Raw genomic sequence first — 23,377 nt, forward strand, 5'->3', positions numbered from 1 at the left:
ATGGCAAAAATTCAAATCACACACAGTATGATGCGAGTGCCAACTTACAGTTCATTAAACCACTGAAGGCTGCAACATCTTAAGCATATTAAACATCTATTTTTTAAGCTTCAAATAAATACAGTATGCTTGTTTGGGCTATGAAATTTAAATTAAATTTTTAAACCTCTTTATCAAAATATATTTTAATGCATATTAGTTATTTTGGAATGTAACCTTACTTTTAATCATTCAGTCAAATAGACACATTTTCCAATCTTCTGGGTTTTTGATAAACCAATATAAAGGTTTTAAAATGACCATGCTATGATTTGAACTACACTACTCTTTTCTGCTCTCTCTCTCTCTCTCTCTCTCTCTTTCTCTCTGTTACTCTCGCACAATTTCTGTTCTCTTCTGAAAAAACCAAGAATCTGTTTGAAGAAAAGAGCACTGGAAAAGACCTCCCGGAGAAGCCTGCTGTCTCTTTATGAGTGTTAGCCAACTTCAGACGTTAAACAGTCCTGTGAGAGCCAGACAGATGGAAGCACATGGAGAGGAGAAAGACTCTCCAGATGCCTCAGTCTGTCAGGAGGCTGTTTACTTTTTAGAGGCTCAATAAAGGAACTGACGACCTCTGAACCCCCAACAGATGACTTACTAGAAATAATACATAATTCAATGCAGAAATATTTTAATTATGAATTGTTTTGTTTATTAGACTATTTTGTCCACTGGTTTGGTTACACTTTATTTTAATAGTCAACCTTAGACATTCTACTAAATAATTTTAAGTAACATTGCAACTACAAACTCTTATTAGACTATTAGTAGACTGTAAGGTGTAGGGTTAGTGAAGAGGTTAGAGTTAGCAGAATAGGTTGACATGTACAGGGTTCCCACACGTTAGTTCTAGGGATTCACCGATACTGGTATCGGGTATCGGCCTCGATACCACATTTTCTAAAGTACTCGTACTCGTTAAAAGTCCCCCGATACCTGGAATCGATACCACGGTCTGAGAAATGTCTATGTTTGAGCGGCGTGTAAGGGGTTAATGCCTCTTGTGTTGTCCAAAGAGGCAGAGTTTACATCAAACTGGAAAAGTATTCTATAATTTTTTTGTTAAATTATATGACTAAAGCTGTTACCTGTAAATTTAAATCATGTTTTTTTTATTAAGTACTCGGTATCGGTATCGGCAAGTACTGAAATGCAAGTACTCGTACTCGTATTCCAAAAAAGTGGTATCGGTGCATCCCTAGTTAGTTCACTCAAATTCAAGGAACTTTCAAGGACATTCCAGGTCCTATACCCTCAAATTCAAGGACTAAATGTGGGGACACATTTCAAGTGAGAGCAAGGTTACATTATGTTACCCTTTTAAGATACATTGTTACAGTTCCCTTTCCAGGGAACTCGCGCTGCGTCACTGCGGTGACACTTTGGGGACGCCTCCAGGGGTAAGTGCGTCTGAATGTGTATATCAAATTCAACCAACGGTGAGGCTTAACGACAAAGACAGGGTGACGTGGGAGCCAGGAAGTATATCGCTATCTGAAATATTCTAAAAGTCTAGAAGTTTTGCATGTCTGCATGTAGTTACTTATATATAGTTAAATGTCTGTTGAGGGATCATTGCAATAAAGTGTTAATAGATATAAAGCAGTAAGTAATACTCTTATAACTGGTAGATGAATAGTAGTTGCAAAATTTAAAACTGATAAAATGTCTAAAGTGGACAATAATAAAAACATTCTTTAAAAAAAGACATTTGATAGTTTAGTTTCCAAAAGTTTGAACAAATTCAAAAGAAAGCATTAGATCCAGAAGAAAACATATTTTTAAATGTAACAATATAAAAATATTTTAAATGATTTTCAATTTACACTTGCAGAGCTTTAACAATTAATGTTCTTTTCTTATTATAAATGTCCATATATAATGTACAAAAAGATTTTAAAAAATAGTGATGATATACCAAAGCAGAGCCGATTCTACGCAAGGTACACAAGCTGCGTAGGGCTTTGAACCACTAGGGGCCCCTCATGCTCTTAATTTTATGCGTTTCGGCACAGACTGATTAAAATGTGACATTCCGCAAGAGACATTCGAAAGCGTAACAAGCACTCCGATCTTACGATACTTTCATTTCGTTAGTTAGTCGGTGGTATAGCACCGCATGCAGTTGACACCTACCGACATGCGTCTTGATCGAGGGGCAGGCAGTATATTTGGCAGTAGACCTTGTTTTCTAAATACAAATGTAACCGATTAAGGGCTTTTCAGTAAACGTGTCAATATTATAATTAGTAAGTATTCTCATGAGTCTCAAAGTAATGTCCATGTGGTCATTTAAATTACATTTAAAAAGACAACGAATAGGTTTTTATGAATACGCTGACATGGCCCCCTCACAAAGCTATAAACAGTATAAACAGATTTGTTTATATTACTGTATGTGTTTTTGTGTTTTTGTGACAGCTGTGTGTTCAGTTCAGTTTTCACAAGGATTAACATCAGTTTGAGGTCGTTGCTATGGAGATGGAAAATAAGGCGATTTAATTTATCATTCATGGACAGTGAACAATATACCTATCAAGTTAGGTATACAGATCTTTCATAAAAAACAACTCATTGAAACACAACTGAACACAGCTTTCTGGTTTAAAGATCTGTCTTACTGTCCTTACTGATCTTATACAATTACTATTTTTTTACAGAAACCACAGGAATAGCACAATTAAGTTTAAACAAAAATCAATACGGTAATGCTGGATTCTTCTACAGTCTAGGGTTGGTCCGAATACCATTTTTTGAGCTTTGAAGCTTCTGTAGTAATCAACACCAAATATTCATAGTTTCGGAGGGAAGGGGCTGAACATATTCTTCTCTGTAATAAAAAAGGCTTGTCTGAAACGTAGCCAACAGCCAATCACAGTGGTCGCAGCACATGCTCCGGTCTTGCATAAACGTAAGCTGGCTCGCACTAGGTTATTTGCATAATGTGATCTGATTGGCTGACACATGTGTTGGCCCTTGAAAAGTTGAGAAATGTTCTACGTCTGCCTCGAGCAACGGCACTTACAGAACGTTGACGTATCCACAATTCAGTTCGGCAACACGACATCACACATTAAAAGTAAATCAGAAACGTTAACGTTTACGTCCCATTTGAATGTACATTTATAATGTCTTTTATAAAGATTTTTATAACTGTGACATTTTTTACGTGGTTCGGTCGTTCGTCCACATGAAAACGCAGTATCAGGGCACTGAAACCGAACATTTTTGAAAACCCACGCCAGGATTGTTGTGTAGACAGTAAAACAGGGGTTTTTGCCTTGCGACGTCACTTTTATTAGGCTTCTGATTGGCCAAGGGGGCTTTACGATTTGGGTTATATCGCCGCCTGCTGGTGTGGCATGATAGCGTGTTTTTGCTTTTTCATTAGGACTGAGATCTCTTTTAAACCGAGCATGTGTGGACGGGATTTTTAAAAATACCCGTGTCCATGTACTAGGCCTTAATTCTGAATAAAATGCCTACTTTTCTATATCCAATCAAAGCAGAGTGGAAAACCCAAGCCACGCCCACCATTTTCCTTGCTTAATATTCTGTTTCACTCAGAAATTCGTCACAACACATAAACACAACAAGTTTGCGACTTCAAGTTTAAGGGGATTTTAAACCCCCTTAATTCCTATTAGGAATGACCTGGGTTGTAATTTAACCAATGTTGGGCTGTTTTAAACCATTGCTGGGTCAAATATAAACAACCCAACGGTTGGGTTTGTCCCTTTTTGGGGACAAACTCTAAAAGTTAGTTTAGAGATATTACTTACACTGAGAGAAAAGGTCAGTATTGTAATATGAGCAAATATACAGTGTTTATTTAAACCAGGGGTCTCCAACCTTTTTTCATTGGAGAGCTACTTTCTAAAAAACAAAAGTGGTCGAGAGCTACTTCTCACGTAATACCTAAATTAGGGGGTAATACACAACGATCTATTAACTCACTGTGATTTGAACTCTTTCCTCTACAGCATTTTTTTTTAAGTTGCCAGCCAGTGCCAGCATTTTTTAAAATATTTTCACAAAATTTTAATACCTCCCAGAAAATGCATTTCTTTAAACATTAACATACGATACATCAAATGAAAGTACAGATCCTTTTAAACAACAACAACAAAAAAAACTTTCATGTTGTCTTTATTTATACTTTTTATTACCTCTTATATATGGGTAGGATTCTTAAAAAAAACACATTTTGAATAAAAAAAATCATTTATTAAAGATCAGATTTAGAAAGATGATCCAAACATACATAGAGTATTTACTGCTTTTGTATTCATAATAGGTATGTATGCCATTTTTTTCATTTAGATTAATCCATATGTCTGAAAAACGAGTACTCGATTAACTGAGGCAATGAAAGGGCGTCATTGTGAAAATAAAAATATTTTTATTAAACACTCAAATAAAATTTAATTTTGAAGAAACTATGACAAAAAAATTAATATTAGAGTATTAATGAAATAGATGTTTAACAGAAACCTCTAACAGGAAAAGCTGCGTGATGAAGTGAAACTTAAGGGTTAATAAACACAAACTGATGCGCTTTATATACTGTATGACGCACTCTACATAATATTAAGCCTTGGTACAACATAAATGTATTATAGAACGTGCATCTGCAGAAAATGTAAGACTTAAATTAAGTTATACTGGACAGAAAGTTTAACTCCTGTTTTGAATGCGCATCATCAGCATGCTTTTAAACACGTCCAGTCAAAGCACAAGCTTGATAATATTAAGCAGCCTTAAGTCTTTTGCTATCATTTTAGTGATTAACGTTAGCTGTGTCATGTCATCCTCTTACCTGTTCTCAGTCAACATGTAATGCTCATATGGCTCTCTGGTATTTCTTGACATTTGATGTTTAAATATGGGATGATAATCCATTGAACTTGTGACAACGACTGTATTTTCGTTTTACCAAAACGTGAATCCGAAAATCACGGCATCCTTTTTAAACATAGTGTCTCGATCCGAGGTGTGTTCGGCTTCAAAGCGTCGCACGCATCGGTAGGTTGCTGTGGCGCGGGCTTCACAGCGTTGCGCGGATGGATCGGCCGGTTGCCGGGACGCAGATGCGCGGACTTATCTGTTTGTTTTTGGATCATACATGTTAAATTACTGATGTCATACGCCGGTCTACAACGCGACGTCAAACACGCACACAATTTTTAGTACCACAGGCGCTTGTAACACTAACCAGACATCAAAATGCGCCACAACCACAGAAAACAAATAAATAAATAAACCCACGAGCGAGCTACCTGCAATTAAGACACGAGCTACCAGTAGCTCGCGAGCGACGTGTTGGAGACCCCTGATTTAAACTAACAAAGTAGCTGGTGGCATTTGGTGGCATTTTTTTGCACTGACTTTCTGTGTAAATTAAAGAGGAAATTAAATCTTGCTGTGTGACGTGCAATTGAAAATCTGTGTCCTGCAGAAAAATCACTTGCTTATGTAAAAAATGTCATAACGCAAGGATACATTTTCTGCCAATGCTATATTTTTACATATTTAGAGAAAGACTGACCTCTTCTCTTGGACTCTTTTTTGACGCTGAGTTTGACATCTGTTTGAAGTTCTGTCTCTGTTGACATTCTCCTGTGTCTGTAATCTTCTCAATAGCATGGAGATGGTTAACATGGAGAAGTCCTCTGATCTTCTGAGGATAATTTAACACGATGCCAGATTGTTTCAGTCATCTGAGCTTTATGTCCAGCATACAAACAGAAGGAACTGCTCCAGCTGGTGGGATTGTCTGTATTTGCGCTGATCTCTGAAACTTCTCGCAACTGATCCAATGACACTCACATTATCACGTTATTTATAATCTGCATCCAAACCATTTGGCTGTGACACTGTGAAGAGAGACAGAAATAGCAAAGTGATGTTTAATAAAGATTTTACAAATGTTGCTGTTACATATTGACTGGAATTCGAGGCTTTCCACTGCAGAATTATATTTAGGTTAGAAATCAACAAGCAACTTAAAAAGGAAGACTTAAGACTTTATAGACTTGCTTTTTCTAACAACAAGTTCTTAAAGGGCACCTATTATGCCCATTTTTGCCAAATGTAACTTTGAAATGAACACCTGCCAAATGCGGATAAAAATCAGCTGTGTCGGTTAACGTTGGTAAAGTGCACCTATTTCATTGCTAAAAAAATTTTTATTTTGTGTATTTGGTATAATACAATGTGTTCGTGTGGTTTTTGTATCTTCAGATTTCACTCTCTTCCTGAAATGCACGGATTGGAAAAGCTCTGTGTCCCTGATTGGCCAGCTAATCTGTACGTTGTGATTGGCCTGAATACCTCTGACGTCAGCCGGAAATGTGCAGCTCCTTACCATGTTTGAAAGATTCGCTCACAATACAATGCTAACAGGAGTTAACTTACAGGCTGTGAGTTTGAAGCTAAAGGAATTATGCTAATGTCGGTCTTGTCAACATCACCAATCCCAGGAAGTAAACTGTTGCCTACAATCGGTGTGTTTGTTGTAGTCCAAGAAAAGAGATTTACGTTGGAGACGATAACTGGCATCATTGCTTACTTTGGTTTTGTACCTTTTGCATATCGTTAACATTTACTAATACACACTAACCAAAGGAAATGTAAAATCGTGAATCGGACCATTGGTGCTCTTTAAATCTCTAGCCAATTTGGCGCTTAACTTAAATTATGCTTAATTGTTAATTTCTTTGTAAAACGCAGGCCAAATTTGTTTTAGCGCAAATAATCAAATCATGAGTCATCATGGTATACTAAATACAGCATTATTGCAAAACATTCTGCGCATTTCTGGCTTACTTGACAACACCCGTCACTACGCTTCAAACAACAGTGCGCTAGGCTCGAGACTTGAACATAATAATGTGGCTATGTTACTAACCCCAGCGTAAAAAGCTGCCCGAAACAACCAAGAAGACCAAGAGAAGAAGAGCAGAGATTTTAATACCAAGAGGCAAACTGGGTGTGAACGGCTCGTCTATCCATGTGTCCCCATCATTTCCTTCGTTCCCTAGGTTATGAACAGGGGCTCGGGCACTGGTAAGGACACTGGCAGGCTCACTATACATTTGGACACTTCATGAATTCTTTTCCAGTGATATGCTTAACATTTATAAGCATCACGCAAGAAACGACATCTCTCTGACAAGGATGAAAGACGAAGAGAGGAGATGGCAGGATGACAGAATTTTGTTTAAATTTTGTTCGATTTTATAATAAATAATAATAAAATGTTTAATAAATGTTGACAAAATAAAAATGTGACATAAAGCTGGTTATTTTCTTTCTTTTTTGGCCAGTAGAAGTTCTGAATGACCAGTAACTTTAGAAAATTTAAAATATTAGCCTTAAATTTAGTAGCCAAAATGTCTGGTAAGTGAGAAAGTTAATTTCAAACCCTGTTTATAAACATATAAACCATCAAAGTGTGGTTTGTCCATCAAGTATGAGCAACGTTGGATTATATCACACAACATCATCCTACAACTTTGACAACTAAGATGAAGAACATTTTTATCGTCAAATTGCCGGCAGTCATACATCATTAATAAACAACCTTTAATTTACAAATGATTCATGATGATTACTGAAGTTAAAGGCAGCTAAAGACAAACCCCATCTGTATCCCATCATCTGACATTCAAACACATCATATTCTCCGTGTCCATCATTCATGTGTCATAACAGGAAAGCGCTTGTGTTGTCAAGTAACGTGATTGTGATTATCACAGTGCCAGCCGTACGTCATTGTGTTAGACACAGGAGCGGTTCAACGTGATGAATGGTTGCTCTTCAAACCGATGGTAAGTAGGTCATCACGCCGCTCAAGCTGCTCTCTGTTTAAAGAGCTGAAGATCTCCTCTCATCTGGGTCAGAGCTAAAAAATATCACCAGCCATTTGTTGTGGTGCTTTCTAAACTGTCAGTCTAAAGTACAGAGAAGAAGATATATCTCGCTTACACGTGGGCTTTGACGTGCATGGCCTTCTCTTTAAAAAGGACATTCTTGTGCAATGGTAAGAAAATTGGCAAAATTGTTCGGTATTCGGTTCAGAGTTTATCATTTTATTTGGCTTCAGACAAGAATTTTCCTTCCAGTGCATCCCTACTGACTTTAAGCCCTGTTTACACTCGGAAATATCCTTGGCAGAAACTGAAAGTCATTACTGCTCTACACCACAATATTTACGGTCTATGTTTTTGTGCTTTATGCCAAGAGCAATATTATTTCTGTTTAAATTTTTCACTATTATTGAATAACAACTGTTCACATTGGGTCTCAGGAAACCAGTGCCACAAATTAAAAGTAAAGCTGCTTTTTACATTCTTTTGTAGTTTTTATAGCTGGGTTTATATGACGCCATAAATGCCATTTTTAAAAAGAATGAGTTACCATCAAAATCAGCATTATATCAAGTCAGTATTAATCTTAATTTTACGCAAAATCAGATATCCGCCGTGTTATTCTGTCATCTTTTCTCCCTTTTTCCAAAACGCGATATACGCCACTCCTCATTTTCTGCAGAATGCAACAAATCTGCTCAACCAATCACAGCGCACCATTCCACGCACTCAAAACAATAATGGCGGCGCTTTGAATACACACAAAATCCTACTTTTCCTCATCTACTTTGTACTTCATGATTAACAAACAAAAACAAAATAATACTTTTGATGGCTTTGATAAACCTGTGGTGGTTTTCTGTGGCGCAGAAGAAATGTAAGCCACTTGGGTACTCAGGCGACGAATAAATACCGTAGGCTATATTGCTTGTTCTCAAACGACAGCATTAAGCTTCTGTTATGCTAACACATTGATCCCAGTGGATCTTATGAAAAACTTTTCATTATTTTACTCTAAATCAACAAAAATCGAGCAGGACCAAAACATTTTACAGCTGATCACTGTCAAAAAAGTTCAGCGACGACGTCCCAAGGATGACAACAGCATCTAAATTTGTTCAAAGTGTTTTGATTAATGCCATTAATGTTTAATCAGTGTATAACACTAGTCAACTAAATAATTATAACTTGGCAAAGATGAATGCACATTTATATATTAATTCAATAGATTTACAGCATTTTGAAAAAAAACTTGTTATGGTTTTATTGCATTTTGCGAAAAAATATTTTATAATAAAACTTTTATAATAAATCTTTGAAAATCTAATTATGGATTGGAATTTTTAATGTTATTATAACATAAAGATGCTATGTAAAAGTTTATATATATTTTTATAATAAATCTTTGAAAATCAAATTATAGATTGGAATTTTTAATGTTTTCATAACCTAAAAATGCTATATAAAAGTTTATATATATTTTTATAATAAATCTTTGAAAATCTAATTATGGATTGGAATTTAAAAGTTTATAACAAAAAATAGTGGTTTTCATCTTGTCACTTTCTCGGTATAGAAAAAACATTTAGCCAAATGAGTCAAAATAGATTTATTGCATTTGGAACCAAACTCTTCATATATTACACCCAAAAATAAAAATCAAGCAAATAATTTACTCTCCCTTATGTTACTTCAAATCTGTACACCATGGAAGTTGCCCACATGACTCATAAAATGTGTGCATAATATTTCATACAATGGCCTTGTAAAGGACCAGAATATATTACTTATTCTCAGCTCACATATACAAATCATTATGCAGCTGTTTAATAAAATATGGCACCAATGTCAATAACATCATAAGTTACATCGCTTTATCTTTTACCACTAAAAATAAATAAAACAGTTCAGAAAACCTGTATAGAATATTATTCACATATTTGTATACATTTGAACATTTGTTATAAATATTTAATCAAAAAATATCACCATACGCATCCACAAAGGTTTTGATAAATTCCTATGGAAGAATTCAGAAATGAAACTTGGAGCATCAAGAACAAAGACCTCCCATAAGAAAGCAACGTGTGACCATAGTGTTTCTTTTTGACTTGGGTTCACTAAATGTAATATTCTAGGTCATGCAAAATTATTATTTGCTAAATAAAAGTTCATCTTAATGCAAAGCTCCTTCCACCATGTTGTATCAGACAGACAAATAGATTCTGGATCAAAGTGAATGCTGTGCGCTTCAGTACTAATGAGATCAAGCTTTACTGTTTCTTCAGCATCACGCTGTTTCCCTACAGGATCTGCTGTTCACTACACATCCTATCTGTCTCTGCTCTCCTGCGCAAGATCTATGTGAAATAAATCTATCTATTTTTAGATCACAAGGAAACCTTTCGGCTCACATGCGGTGAAATCAGAAAAAATATATAACGAACTCATAATTTATGCAAGTGCCTGAAGAAATAGGTCATAATATGTATATGATAATGCCTCGGTTTACACTTATTCTCTTCATTTGTAACGAGCTTGTTAGTTTCAGACTTGAAGTCGCTGCTGTCCACATCTAATTAAAATGATTTAAAGCGGTATTAGCATTTTTGTTTTGGAACACTGCACATAAAATATTTCTATTACCTAACATATATCACTGAAATAAGTATCTTGAGAAATCACAAAACACCTTTCTTACAGCCATAGATGGTAAACAACACAACAAAGAGGATCAGAGGAGCATATGCACTGGGAACAGAACCCTCATCTATATGATTTGTCCAGACATCTCGGATTTAGGATATTATGTTGTGAAATATCCTACCTCCGACCTCAATGCTTCCAGTCAATCCGTATGTTTACCACATGATCTCACTATGAGATGCTGAGAGAAGTTTATGCTCTTGTGCCAAACAGTAACAGCCTGGATATTTTAGTATTCATGTTCATAAACATTATGCTGTAAACATAGTTTAAAGTTTGTTTGTGGGTCACGTAAGGCTGTGAAGTGGTAACTGCCTACTTGTCTGTTATGTCAAATTACTTCTCTCGCTGAGGTCGGGGTTGGTTGAGAGATCGTATACACGACTTTGTTTGCCGTTCCATGCATTTATTTACTGGTTTAATATCCAACATCCAAGTTTTCTGGAACGCAGCAAGCAATAATAAGTTGTTACAAACAGTAACACTATAATTTTCATGTTTTATGTTTTTTGATATACAGTGGTATGGTAATTCTAACTTGTAACAAAAAGCTTAAGACAGATTTTTTATCAGTGTCAGTAATGCAAACAGGGTTGTGCCTGAATGAGTTCATTGAACAGAATTTCATGGACTCGTTCATATTTTGGGCGAAGGTGAACTGAACGTTACTGTGAACTTGTTCATTCTGGTGCTTGTGAACGGCACGCTCTCTCAGTTTAACACGTCGTTTAATAGGGTGCCAGATTTCAATAGAGTCTTCCAGGCGAAAACCCGGCTAAAACACACTGTAAACAGGCCTTAATGTGTAGCGGAAAAAAACACCCAATCTGGCAACACCCACGTTTCATGGCTGCATGCGTCATCATAACAAAGAGCAGCATGGAGGTGACGCACTGGGCGCTGCTGAAATCCCTGCTGCGCCACTCACATAGTTTAAAGCTAGCGTAGGTAATCCTGTTCAGATACATTTTTTATTATACTGGGTGAAATGGTCCTTCTATCCTGAGAGTAGTTAATACATTATGTGTTCAGAAAACGGAATGAAAACAATCAGACCTCTGTAGCAGCTGCAGGACAGTAAAAACTCACACCAATCACTGCCATTCGGTGCGTGTGTAAAGAACCAATCAGATGCCTTCATGTCTCGTGGCCCAGCCCCACTGCGCGCGCTGTCCTGCGTGCACTAATCACGTCATCGTCACCCTGAACACTACACCGAGTAAGCAGGAGTTTGCGGCACCGGCACAATGGAAGATAAAAAGCAGCCAAAACTACCACTGCCAGCTTTGCTGGTAACTGCTCGCCCTAATAAAAAACCTAGAAAAAGAAAATCTGAGGCAGAAAAGGCTGCAACTAAACAGGTACTGGATAAAGCCAGAGGACAATCTCGCGTAAACATCGGTGGAGCATTTGAACGGTGGAGACAACTGAGGGAGCTGAAGGGCCTGAAAAGCGATGCCGAGGTTGCGGTCTTTCTGCTGAACAGGTAATAATTTGTTTTGCTTCGGGGGGATTTGTTATTTCCATGATAAATGTTACGTTAGGCAACGTAGCTATTTTTGTAGCTAGTATTAGCCCAATGCTAACATTAGATTCTCTGTCGGTGTAAATCAGTTGAGTTACAGGTGAATGAGACATGGAGTCGTTTGGTTGATGCCTATAATGTGTTGAAATACTCGGTTTTCCTGTGACCTGCAGCTGACTCCGACTGTGGATGCGCGTTCATGTTTGTGGGGGCGTAGCTTTGGACGGAGTGCTAACGAGAGGGGGTGTAGCTTAGAAGAGGTGCCATTTTCTAATTTTGCTAGCTCTCAAACATTACCTATCCTAGCTTTAACATTAACAACATCATATTTGTCCTAAACAGTTAATGATTAACATAGGCTGCTAATGCATATTCTGGATCTTGAAATAGACTCTGACTAACCTCACGCTATTTAACATGCACGTGCGGTGTGCAATACCTGTGAGTTGTCCTACTGTACACGCGATGCCTCGCAGCGCTTCTCCCCCGGAAAACCCCCTTGAAGCACCCGGGTAGCCTTTCAAGTTATGTGCAAGCATATACAAAAATTAAAATGACTAAAAGTACGTTTTATATTCTTTTTAGTAGGGATGCACGATATATCGGCCGACATATCGTTATCGGCCGATAACTGCTTATTTTTAATATTATCGGTCTGATAGCAAAATTAGGCCGATAAATGATGGATTATTTCAGTTTGTTGAACCACTTCACTTGCTCATTGCTGGCCATGTGGAGTTTTGATTGGTGCTTTCTGTGATATAGCACGAAGATGACACGTGTTGCGGGCTCAAGAAGAGTATGCTAGTCTAGCGCAAAGACAAGATGTCCGCGGTCTGGGAGTTTTTTATTGTGAAATTAATATGAATATTTATCGGCCTATATATAAATATATATATATATCGGCCCCCAAATATAAAGAGTTATCGGTTATCGGTACAGGCCAAAATTTCCATATCGGTGCATCCCTAGTTTTTAGGTAAATTAGTCACTCTGAGCTAGTTAAAAAAACGATGGGCCAAAAATGACCCTCTGGGTGTATGGGTCAAAAAAATGTTGGGTCAAAAATGATCCTTTGGTTCTTTGAGTGACTTTGATGGAGAATGGTGACAGTCCTGTATTTGGCTAACGCCTTGTAATAAATTCATTTGTATAATATATTTTACTAATTAACCTCAGCAGTACAGGGCCAGAGACTAATAAAGTAGTAAATCCTTTCAAGGACTATGGCCGCTCCCTTTTCAGGACAGAGAAAGCAACTGAGAAAGATCACTGTAAGAAAAATATTAGAGCAACTTGAAGCTGATGATAGTGACTTTGGCCCTGAATTGGACAGCGATAGAGATTCTAATGAATTGTTTCAACCGCAATAAAGTGATGGTGGTGAATCTTCTGCCCAAGACAGTGACAGTCTTGTTTCCATTGGCCAAAGTGTTTTTGTACATTTGAAATCCAGTTCTAACATGCAACAAATAAAGCAAAAAACATTGTTAAATGTAGATGTGTGGTTGACTGGTTATTTTCCTAAATTTAAAATAGTTTACATTAACAGTCTTTGTTATTGTGATTCTTTGAAATTATACGCCTAAAGCCCAAAGGGTCAAATTTGGCCATAATGCAACACATTCTCACTCCCCAAGGCATCAAAATCTGAAGCATGTTCAAACGCCTTCGGCCTCAGTATGAAGACGCGAAGGGTGCCCCTATGCGTCACTATATCGATGAAATGGGAACTGTGTTGCTTTCATGCTAATCCCTCAGCATCGGATATAGACAAAAGGGCATCCCGGAAGGTGAGGCTGTCACATTATGCGACGTCAATGTATGCGACGATCGGCAGGATTATGCCGCTTCTGGACAGTAACTACTCAGTTTTTTCTATTTTTAAACCATTGTCGCTTGGAGTTGGGGCTAGAGTTCGGGTTTGGATGTCAGTTTAAGTTTTGGTTTATACTTTTTGTCTTCTGATTTTTAAACCATTGTTGCTTGGGGTTAGGGTTAGAGTTCGGGTTAGGATGTCTGTATTGGTTTATACTTTTTGTCTTTTGATTTTTATACCATTATCGCTTGGGGTTAGGGTTGGGTTTGGGTTAGGATGTAATTTTATGTAACTGAAAGTTCAACCCAGCGACAATAGGAAAAAATTTGGAACAAAAATTGAGTAGTTAACGTCCAGAAGCGTTGACCATACGTTTACGTCGCATACATCTAGGGCTGGGTTTCGGTTCAGATGTTCCAGATCGATTCAATTTCGATTCACAAGCTATCAAATCGATTCTATTCCGATTCTCAATTCAATTTTTGATTCCGGTTCTCGGGATGCTTCCATACCTCTTACTTTTTATATTTAGGTGGCATCAACGTCGATGAAGCACCTAAAACCGCCATTTTAAGCACTGAATGAAAGAATGACAGGCTCCTTAGTAACATCGCACAAGGCAAAAAAGAGGGTGACATCTAGTGAAGAAGACGAGTTATTTGATTAACGTTAATATTACATTCATTTTTTGCAGGGAAAAAAATCGATTCTGTTCTTTGAGAATCGATTCTGAATCGACAACGTATAAAAAAACGATTAATCGAAAAATCGATTTTTTTGCCCAGCCCTACATACATCACACTACAATGATGCCCTTTCGTCTACATACGACGTTGAGGAATTAGCATGAAAGCAATGGAGTTCCCATTTCGTCGATCATACTGTCACTGAAGGCGTTTGAACATGCTTCAGATTTTGACGCCTGGGGAGCAGGGGCGTTGCTAGACATAAAGCTCTAATGGGGCACAGGCCCCCCATTTTTTGCTGACTTTTTTTTTAAAGCCTGCTGTGTGCAAGAGGTGTGCAACACTTCTATACAATGTCCTTTGCTTAACCCACTATTCTACAGTGCAACAGTTACTGCGAAAGATATATACAAGAGTATTCTTCATCATACCTAACATTATTAACATGTTTGGAGGCATAAATGGCATAACATGTTTGGAAATAATGACAGCAGAGAAATATTTTCTACATTATACAATGATAGCAATGATTAATAACTTATTTTTACAAGAATATTTTAAGAAACCAGTCATTTTATGACTGCTATACTATATAATCTCAGTCACAGTTACTGCTAACTGTTTGTGTTATTTCCTAGAGTTAAATATTAGTAAACTAAATATTAATTTCATATCTGAAAATACAGAACAGTATAACACATACATCTGTTGATTTTCTCAGCAACAATGCAATTCTTTAGACTTGACAAGAGGTTTTCCTGAGATTTTTCCTCTAATGTTTGAGACCTGACAGGGTCAGGATGTAGTTTGTCTAACCTCCCTTAAACGTTTCATCTCTCATTTCTTCTTCTCTTTCCCTGCTTTGCACAAAACATTTCTGATGTCCATCTACAGAAGCCAATAATGATCGAGTCAAAATAATATTAGCATTTTTATTTAGAAACTTACTTTAGTTTCGTTACGCTTTCATAAGCACTCGCGTGGCGTCACCTTTTGAATGCGGTTGTGCGCGGTGAACGCAAACGCGCGCGGCCATGGATACATGCGTGCACGCGTCAATGCGACTGCTTCGTTGCTTTTACAAGCCTAAATTGAATAACTACTTTGCATAAAGATCCGTTTTTGCCGCGATTGTCTTTGTAAAGGATTGCACTAGTTAACTGCTAAAATTTAAACTTGAGATTTACACCGGGGCACAAAAGATTTACACTGGGGCACGTGCCCCAGTAAAAGGGGTCTAGTGACGCCCCTGCTGGGGAGTGAGAATGGGATGAGTTGCATAATGCTAAATTAGGGAATAAAGGGTTAAAATTGTAAAAGTGGATATTTTGGTGTTCAGTGAGCTTATAGCAGTAATTTAATGCACAGTTCATAATTTTCCAAAGAAGAAAAGGGTTCTTGGGTTCTTCAGGATTAAAACAATAACCCTGTAACCATGCATCAGTGTAAAAAATTGACAACGTAATGTTAAACTCTTATAGAATGTGCTTATGTTGGTTTAACAACATAGGGCTGGGCAATAAGACTATAACAATAATTAATGTAATATAATTTTTCTCGATAAATGTGTAATAGAAATTTGGTGATGTTCAATATGTTTATGCACTATGCAAGTGATGCTGCAAACGCATGTTGCAGCCAGTTTTCAGGTTTTTGAGTGCGGCAAACCAGACAGCGCCATTTGTCCATGTCCATTTTAGTGCACCAAAAATAATCATTTAAAAACTGAAACCTCATATTAATGAGTTGTTTCTGTAATTATGGTCCTCAAGTATAAATCTGTTATAATTTTTTTTTATTCATCCTATGCATCTAAATATTTTAGAGATCATTCATGTTTCCACCATGCAATATGACCCAAATGAAAATAATGAGGCTATAATGTGATTAAATCCTGGAATCACAGCAAGTGTGAAATATCTCAATATGTTCCTCTTTCACAGGCAGCTGATAATGAATATAACTGCCCATTAGCAGCTTGTCATGCTGCTATAGCCACAACTACTGCTAATCTACCAGTTCTTTGAGCCAGCAAACCCATTTTATATAATATACTGTACTTAACACCAAATATGTGATAAAGTGCACATAAAGCCTAATTTGGTGTAGTGACACAGTCTATTTCTTATCTTGTTGTGACTTATTTTCCCTTGTATTCTTCCACTTTAATGGATCAAGATAGCTACCAGAGCGATAAAAACACATTATATGGTTCAGAGGACTCACATTAAAAAACCTTGAGAGAATATCGGTTCATATCCTGAATCAATCATAGGGTCATTTAAATGAGTAGACCAACAGCTAACATCGTAAGAATTACCTTTGTTGGTACTATTTATGTTCTTTCAATAATGAATATTATTGAATGTTAATATAATATTTTAAAGTCACTGAGAGCCATTTTTAGCCATTATTCACCACATGATGTACTGTAAATGAAGATTAAATGGCATTTGGTCATTATTAAACAGCCTAAAGCCTACTAGACTTTGACGGACGTTGCAGCAGGGATTCAATATGATCATCAATATGATCTTTGGCTTCATCCATTTGTGCTTTTCAGAAGAGAGAAAAGTCATGCAGTGGCATACAGGTCACAATGCTCCACGTGACATTTTGCAGGTCAGAGTTCATCAGACTTGAACTTTGCTACAGTACGCAGCGACCTGCGTAATATTGCACAAACTTGCGTTTCCAGTCTGACGGATTTGCTTATGTATGAATGGAAGTCAATGGGACGAAAAGTCTAGTGTGACCGCGGCTTCAGTATTTTAAAGTAACCCTAATGACCAGATGTCATATGGTTAGTGATGCATATCTATGAACACAGCTGGATCATTTGTTAAATACCGTTAACCAGTTTGCTCTGGTTTATCTGTCAAACATTGAGTGCGTTTACATGCACAGTCTTACGCCGATTATGCTCAATAAACTGATAACACGTGGGGTCATGTAAACGCGTAAAGCGGTTTTCTTTAATCGGGGAAAGCCCATAAACGGCGTAAGCAAAAACCGATCGGCACAGGTAGTTTTTTGCTCATTACGCCGATTTCGCGTGGCATGTAAACACCTTAACCAGCTTTCTCACGGTTTTGTCCATGTGCGCATGTCCCCGCGTATGAAAGATGAACGTCACACGCGGAAGTAAGCGCAAAGTAACGCATAAAAGTCTCCGCTCGACTAAAGCAGTTGGCAGAGAAACTGTTAAAATAGAAGCTCATGTTACATTTACAGGTTCTGCACACACAAGAAGAGATACAACAATATAGCTTAAGTCAGATATGCCATCGGCTTTTTGATCGACTATTATGTACTATAGGTGGTGACGTCACTGCCTGCGAGAAAACTGATAATTCTCCAAGTCCCATGTAAACGCAGTTGACTGCATAGCCGGCTTATTGATTTGCATGTAAACGCATGAAAACAGTTTTCTATAATAAGCAGATTTTTGATAGTTATCCGCTTATTCTGTGCATGTAAACGCACTCATTCATTTAACTCTGGTGTGACTCCATTGTCCTCTTGACGGTTAAACTGCACAAAGTGAATCATCGCAAAAAAGTTTGATCGCTTTGTTTTGGGTATAAAAACGGATCCGGAGTTGGCTTTCATCCTTTTGGACAGGTAAGCTAACATTACTACAAAGCATGTCAAATATATTTCGATTATGTGCTTTAGTTTTGTAGATGTTGTTTCGGTTTGCTAGCCTTCGCTTTAGCGTGTGTTCGCCCAGCCGTCGTCGATCGATGACGTAAATCTGCGGACGCGTTTGTTTGCGTGCGTCCGCTTTTTAAAAGTCTTTAAACTCGTACAGTCTGACATTGATGGAAACTGAGATTATACAGTGTCACATGGACTTAACTACGATATTAATATCACAGTGTGGCAAGCATCAAGCCTAAATGACTATTTAAAATAGCACAGTGTATACCAGGCTTTACTGTTATACCGCAATTGTTCAGTGTAGTTCACTAACCGTTTTCGTTATCTTACTGTAAATGTACCTACGTAACACCACATTACATAGGATAAATGCAGTCAATTAAACGTTGCAGTAGGAGTTTACCTGAGTTTCCAGCATGTTGTGTGATGCTTTCTCCGGTGTGTTACATCTCAGTCTGGCCGTCACTAATGAGTTTGAGCACACGCTTGTAAACGTATTGGTTGCAATCTGCAACATCACCGCTACAGGCCGCTGTAAACTACATACAGCGCCTTTAACAAACTGTGATATTTGGAGGTTGGATATTATTATCACTTCCTGTTAATTTTTAGATTGTTATATAGCTTGTTTGGTCTGTGCTGCATATTTCAGCATCTTTAAACAAAAACATGACACTTTTTTATTACCACAGAGTATATTTTAAGGCAGTCAATTCTTTTGAGACTTTAAGTCAGTCAGTTCTGCATTAATGCCTGCTGGTCAACAATTCATTAGTATGTAAAGCCTCTCTTGAGTTCTTACATCACAGACAATGAATGACTGATAGAAAGAGAACAGGCCAATCCTGACTCAAATCCTCACATATATGCCAGATGTTGCTGGCCAAGTTCATAATTCATCCCAGGGGAAGAGCATTAGCATACAAAAGAAACACTAGAATTCATGTCACCATATGTTTAAAAATGTCAACTCATGATACATGCTGGCTGTGATTTGTGCAAGTAAAATGTCATCTCTATCTTTTCTAAATATAATTTTTCACTGGCATTGTTGCAACATTCCATCTGCAAACAACATCTCTGAAAACTCACAGACTCGAACGTGGCATCGATGATTGATCACGAAAACGATGATCATGTAGGTTTTTTTATTTGTGGTTATGGCGCTATTTGTATGTCTGGGTAGCATTAAATGCGGCTGGGTGCTTGTTACATCCGGGTCCGTGTACGTTTTGATAGTTTGTTTTTTCGTTTAAACAAAAAAACAAAATAACGAGAAACCACACGTTTTTCGTTTGTCGTTTCAAACAAAAAAACAAAAACCGCTAAAATAAGAGCCGTTCTTCCGTTTTTGGTTTCTGAATCTAAAAACGAAAAACGACTAAACCAAATTCAAATAACGATCCGATTTTGGTTTTTGGAAATTCCTTTTTTAATTTCTCCGTTTGAAGATCTACATTAAAAGAAAGACAGGTTGGCCACGTGACGCGGAAGTTATAGTAAATACAGCCTATCAAAATAAAAGCCGGTCATGCAGCACTAACGTAACACCAGAGTAACGTTAGAAGAAAAATAAATAAATAGGCTTAGTTGTTACTGTTAGCGCAGAGTTGTTACTGTTAGCGCTATATTATATAATGACATTAATATTTAATGTGGTTTCCACCAAACTGTTCCCCCTTTCTACCAGCAGGTGGCATTATTACATGTTTCACTTATATTTTTACACCATTCACACACCTACACACAATAACAATATACACATACATAAGTTCATAGCAGCTCAATGTCAAAGAAAAGAAAAACTCAAAAACAGCTCATTTTCTGGTATCATTCTATACTCCAATACATATTCTATATCCACAAACAAAACTAAATCATTGAATTCAACATAAATCTTCATAAAAAATCAGAGTATACAACTATCAATAATCACTGTGTGAACAAGAAAAGTTTTAACTTCTTTTAAAGCATTTTTTTATTATTTTCCAGCACCGAAAATCCTGGTAATGAGTTCCATGCAACCATAGCTCGATAAAACACTGACCGCTGTATTTGGTTCGTTCGACATAAAGGCAACACACATCGCATCTCACCTGTTTGTCTAGTGCAATAATTATGTGCATCTGAAAAAAGGACAATTAATTATAAACTGTTTCTGGAGTTTTGGATACAATAATATTTCTCATAAATGTTACTAACAAATACTTAAGTCTACTTTTTACAGTTAACCAAGCCAAACTATCATGCATAACAATCACACTGGTTCTATATGGACAGCCCAAAACAATTCGAGCTGCTTTATTTTGAGCAACCTGAAGTCTGTGTAGATTGTTTTCACTTGTATTTGACCAAACAACTGAGGCATAATCCAAATGAGAAAGCACTAATGACTGAACCAGTTGTTTTGTTGTCCAACAAGGAATGAACTTACTACATCGTCTAATAATAGCCATGCTTCTACCCATTTTCTGTAAAATTTGGTTTATTTGACTATTCCAAGACAACTTGCTATCAACAATTATAACTTATAATTTAGTTTCTTCTACTTGTTCAATCAAAGTATCTCCAGATAACAAGTTTAATGTGGGTGTCGTGTTTAAAAAAATGTTTGACCCAACTAGCATACATTTTGTCTTTTTTATATTGATGACTAATCTATTAGCACTAATCCATTGTGTAACTAAGGTCATTTCTTTATTTAAGATGTTATTAAGTTGATCTACTGTTCTTTCAGATGCATATAATGTACTGTCATCTGCATATATTGCCATGGTGGCATGTTCCATCACAAGGGGAAAATCATTTGTAAAGATAGAAAATAAAAGAGGCCCTAAACAACTACCTTGGGGCACTCCACACCTCATCTCTTCAACCTCAGAGTAACTACCATTAAAATACACAGTATACTCTCGGTTACTGAGATAACTCTCCATCCATTTAATAGGAGCTGCTTCAAATCCATAACAACATAATTTTTTTGATTAATATACTATGATCTAAAACATCAAACACAGCACTTAAATCCAACAAAACTGTACCAACCAAATTTTTCTTATCAATTTCCGTTAACTGATCAGTTTCCGATCAGTAATCTGAGTCAGTGCTGTAGTCGTGGAGTGACCCATTTTATATGCATGCTGATAAATTGTATTTAACCCATTTAATGGAAAATACTCCTGTATTTGATCCTACACTACTTTTAAATTGAACAGTTTTAATTTCCCTGAGTAGAATAGGAGGAGTGAGAATATGTGTGTGTGTGGGGGGGGGGGGGGTGCAGATGGATGATGTGGAATTGGAAACGGGGGTGGGGGGTATTTTGTCATATTTCAGACCTCTGAATGAAATACATGGTTGGTTGTCTTCTCTTGTCCAGTAGACTTTCCTCTTTCACATCTGCATACACACATCGCCCAAACATTAATTTCAAACTGATAATGTGAGGAAGCTTATACTAGACAGATAAAATGTTTATATAGAAGCAATTATAATAAACAGAATTAAGCCTTAGGGCTTCACAGTTAATGTTCTGCAGCCATAGATTGCAAATGCAATGTCATTGAAAGCATGTATGTGCTATATGTGTTGAAAAACTGTTTAAGACTTGGATTATCTTTACTTGTGTAACACAATGGGGGTTTTGTATGTTATACACACTGGAATGTGTATAGAGGAGAAAGATTCACACACTATATAACACACTGGTAAATTATTATTTTGGCCAGATGGCCTACTGCATTAGGACATTTCTGATGTTAGTTTGATCTGAGCTGCTAAGAAGCTGATAGCAGTGTTAGAATCAGGTTAAAACAGAAGGGCATGCAGGTTTAACTCTGGGCGGGGGGTGAATGACGATAATGATAACTAGTTGCAAATAAAATCGAAAATGAAATCAAAATGAACAACAATAAATACATCTGTATCAGTAATCTTGATTTAAAACACAGTTACCAAAGACACAATACAGTCAGTCGTTTAAATACTGCCACCTGCTGGTAGAAAGGGGGAACAGTTTGGTGGGAACCACATTAAATATTAATTTAATTATATAATATAGCGCTAACAGTAACAACTCTGCGCTAACAGTAACAACTAAGCCTATTTATTTATTGATTTTTTTCTTCTAAAGTTACTCTGGTGTTACGTTAGTGCTGCATGGCCGGCTTTTATTTTGATAGGCTGTATTTACTATAACTTCCGCGTCACGTGGCCAACCTGTATTTCTTTTAATGTAGATCTTCAAACGGAGAAATGAAAAAAGGAATTTCCAAAAACCAAAATCGGACCGTTATTTGAATTTGGTTTAGTCGTTTTTCGTTTTTAGATTCAGAAACCAAAAACGGAAGAACGGCTCTTATTTTAGCGGTTTTTGTTTTTTTTGTTTGAAACGACAAACGAAAAACGTGTGGTTTCTCGTTATTTTGTTTTTTGGTTTAAACGAAAAAACAAACTATCAAAACGTACACGGACCCATCAGGTACGTTACCATGCATGATTCAAAAACAAACGGATAAAGTCTGCGCACCCATGCTGCGGCAACCCACCGATCCGCGCAAGCTGTGAAGCCGAACACACCTGTCACTGAGACACTATGGTTTAAAATGATGCCATGATTTAGGACGAAAATACAGTCAGATGCAAAATGTACAGCGCCATCACAAGTTCCCTCATTTCATCTCATATTTAAACATCAAATGTCAAGAGATACCATAGCGATTCTAGCATTACATCTAACAGGTGAGAGGACAACACGACACAGCTAATCGCTAAAATGATAGCAAAAGCTGCTTTATGTTATGAAGCTCGTGCTTTGGCTGGACGTGTTATGGTGCACATCCACAACGGGAGTTAAACTTTCTCTCCAGTACATAACTTAGTTTAAGTCTTGCATTTGTACAGATATATGAACATGTTGTACAATACATTTATGTTGTATATAGGGCTTAATATTATGTAGACTGTGTCATATAGAAAGCGCATCAGTTTGTGTTTATTAACCCTTTAGTTTCACTTCATCACGCAGCTATTCTTGTAAGAGGTTTCTGTTAAAAACATTTAATTC

At 37.0% G+C, this 23,377-nt stretch overlaps 1 protein-coding gene across 1 annotated transcript in view; it reads right to left on the reverse strand.

The window, feature by feature from the left end:
- The window catches only part of c8b (complement component 8, beta polypeptide), a 44,787-nt gene extending 39,045 nt beyond the window's left edge, over positions 1–5,742 (reverse strand). Inside the window, 1 exon segment of the mRNA XM_065262288.2 lies at positions 5,591–5,742. Within this exon segment, the coding sequence (XP_065118360.1) occupies positions 5,591–5,657 (67 nt within the window). The 5' untranslated portion in view covers positions 5,658–5,742.
- Positions 5,743–23,377: the final 17,635 nt, after the last annotated feature.

This window comes from Paramisgurnus dabryanus, chromosome 6 (assembly GCF_030506205.2).
Source record: "Paramisgurnus dabryanus chromosome 6, PD_genome_1.1, whole genome shotgun sequence".
Lineage (NCBI taxonomy): Eukaryota > Metazoa > Chordata > Actinopteri > Cypriniformes > Cobitidae > Paramisgurnus > Paramisgurnus dabryanus.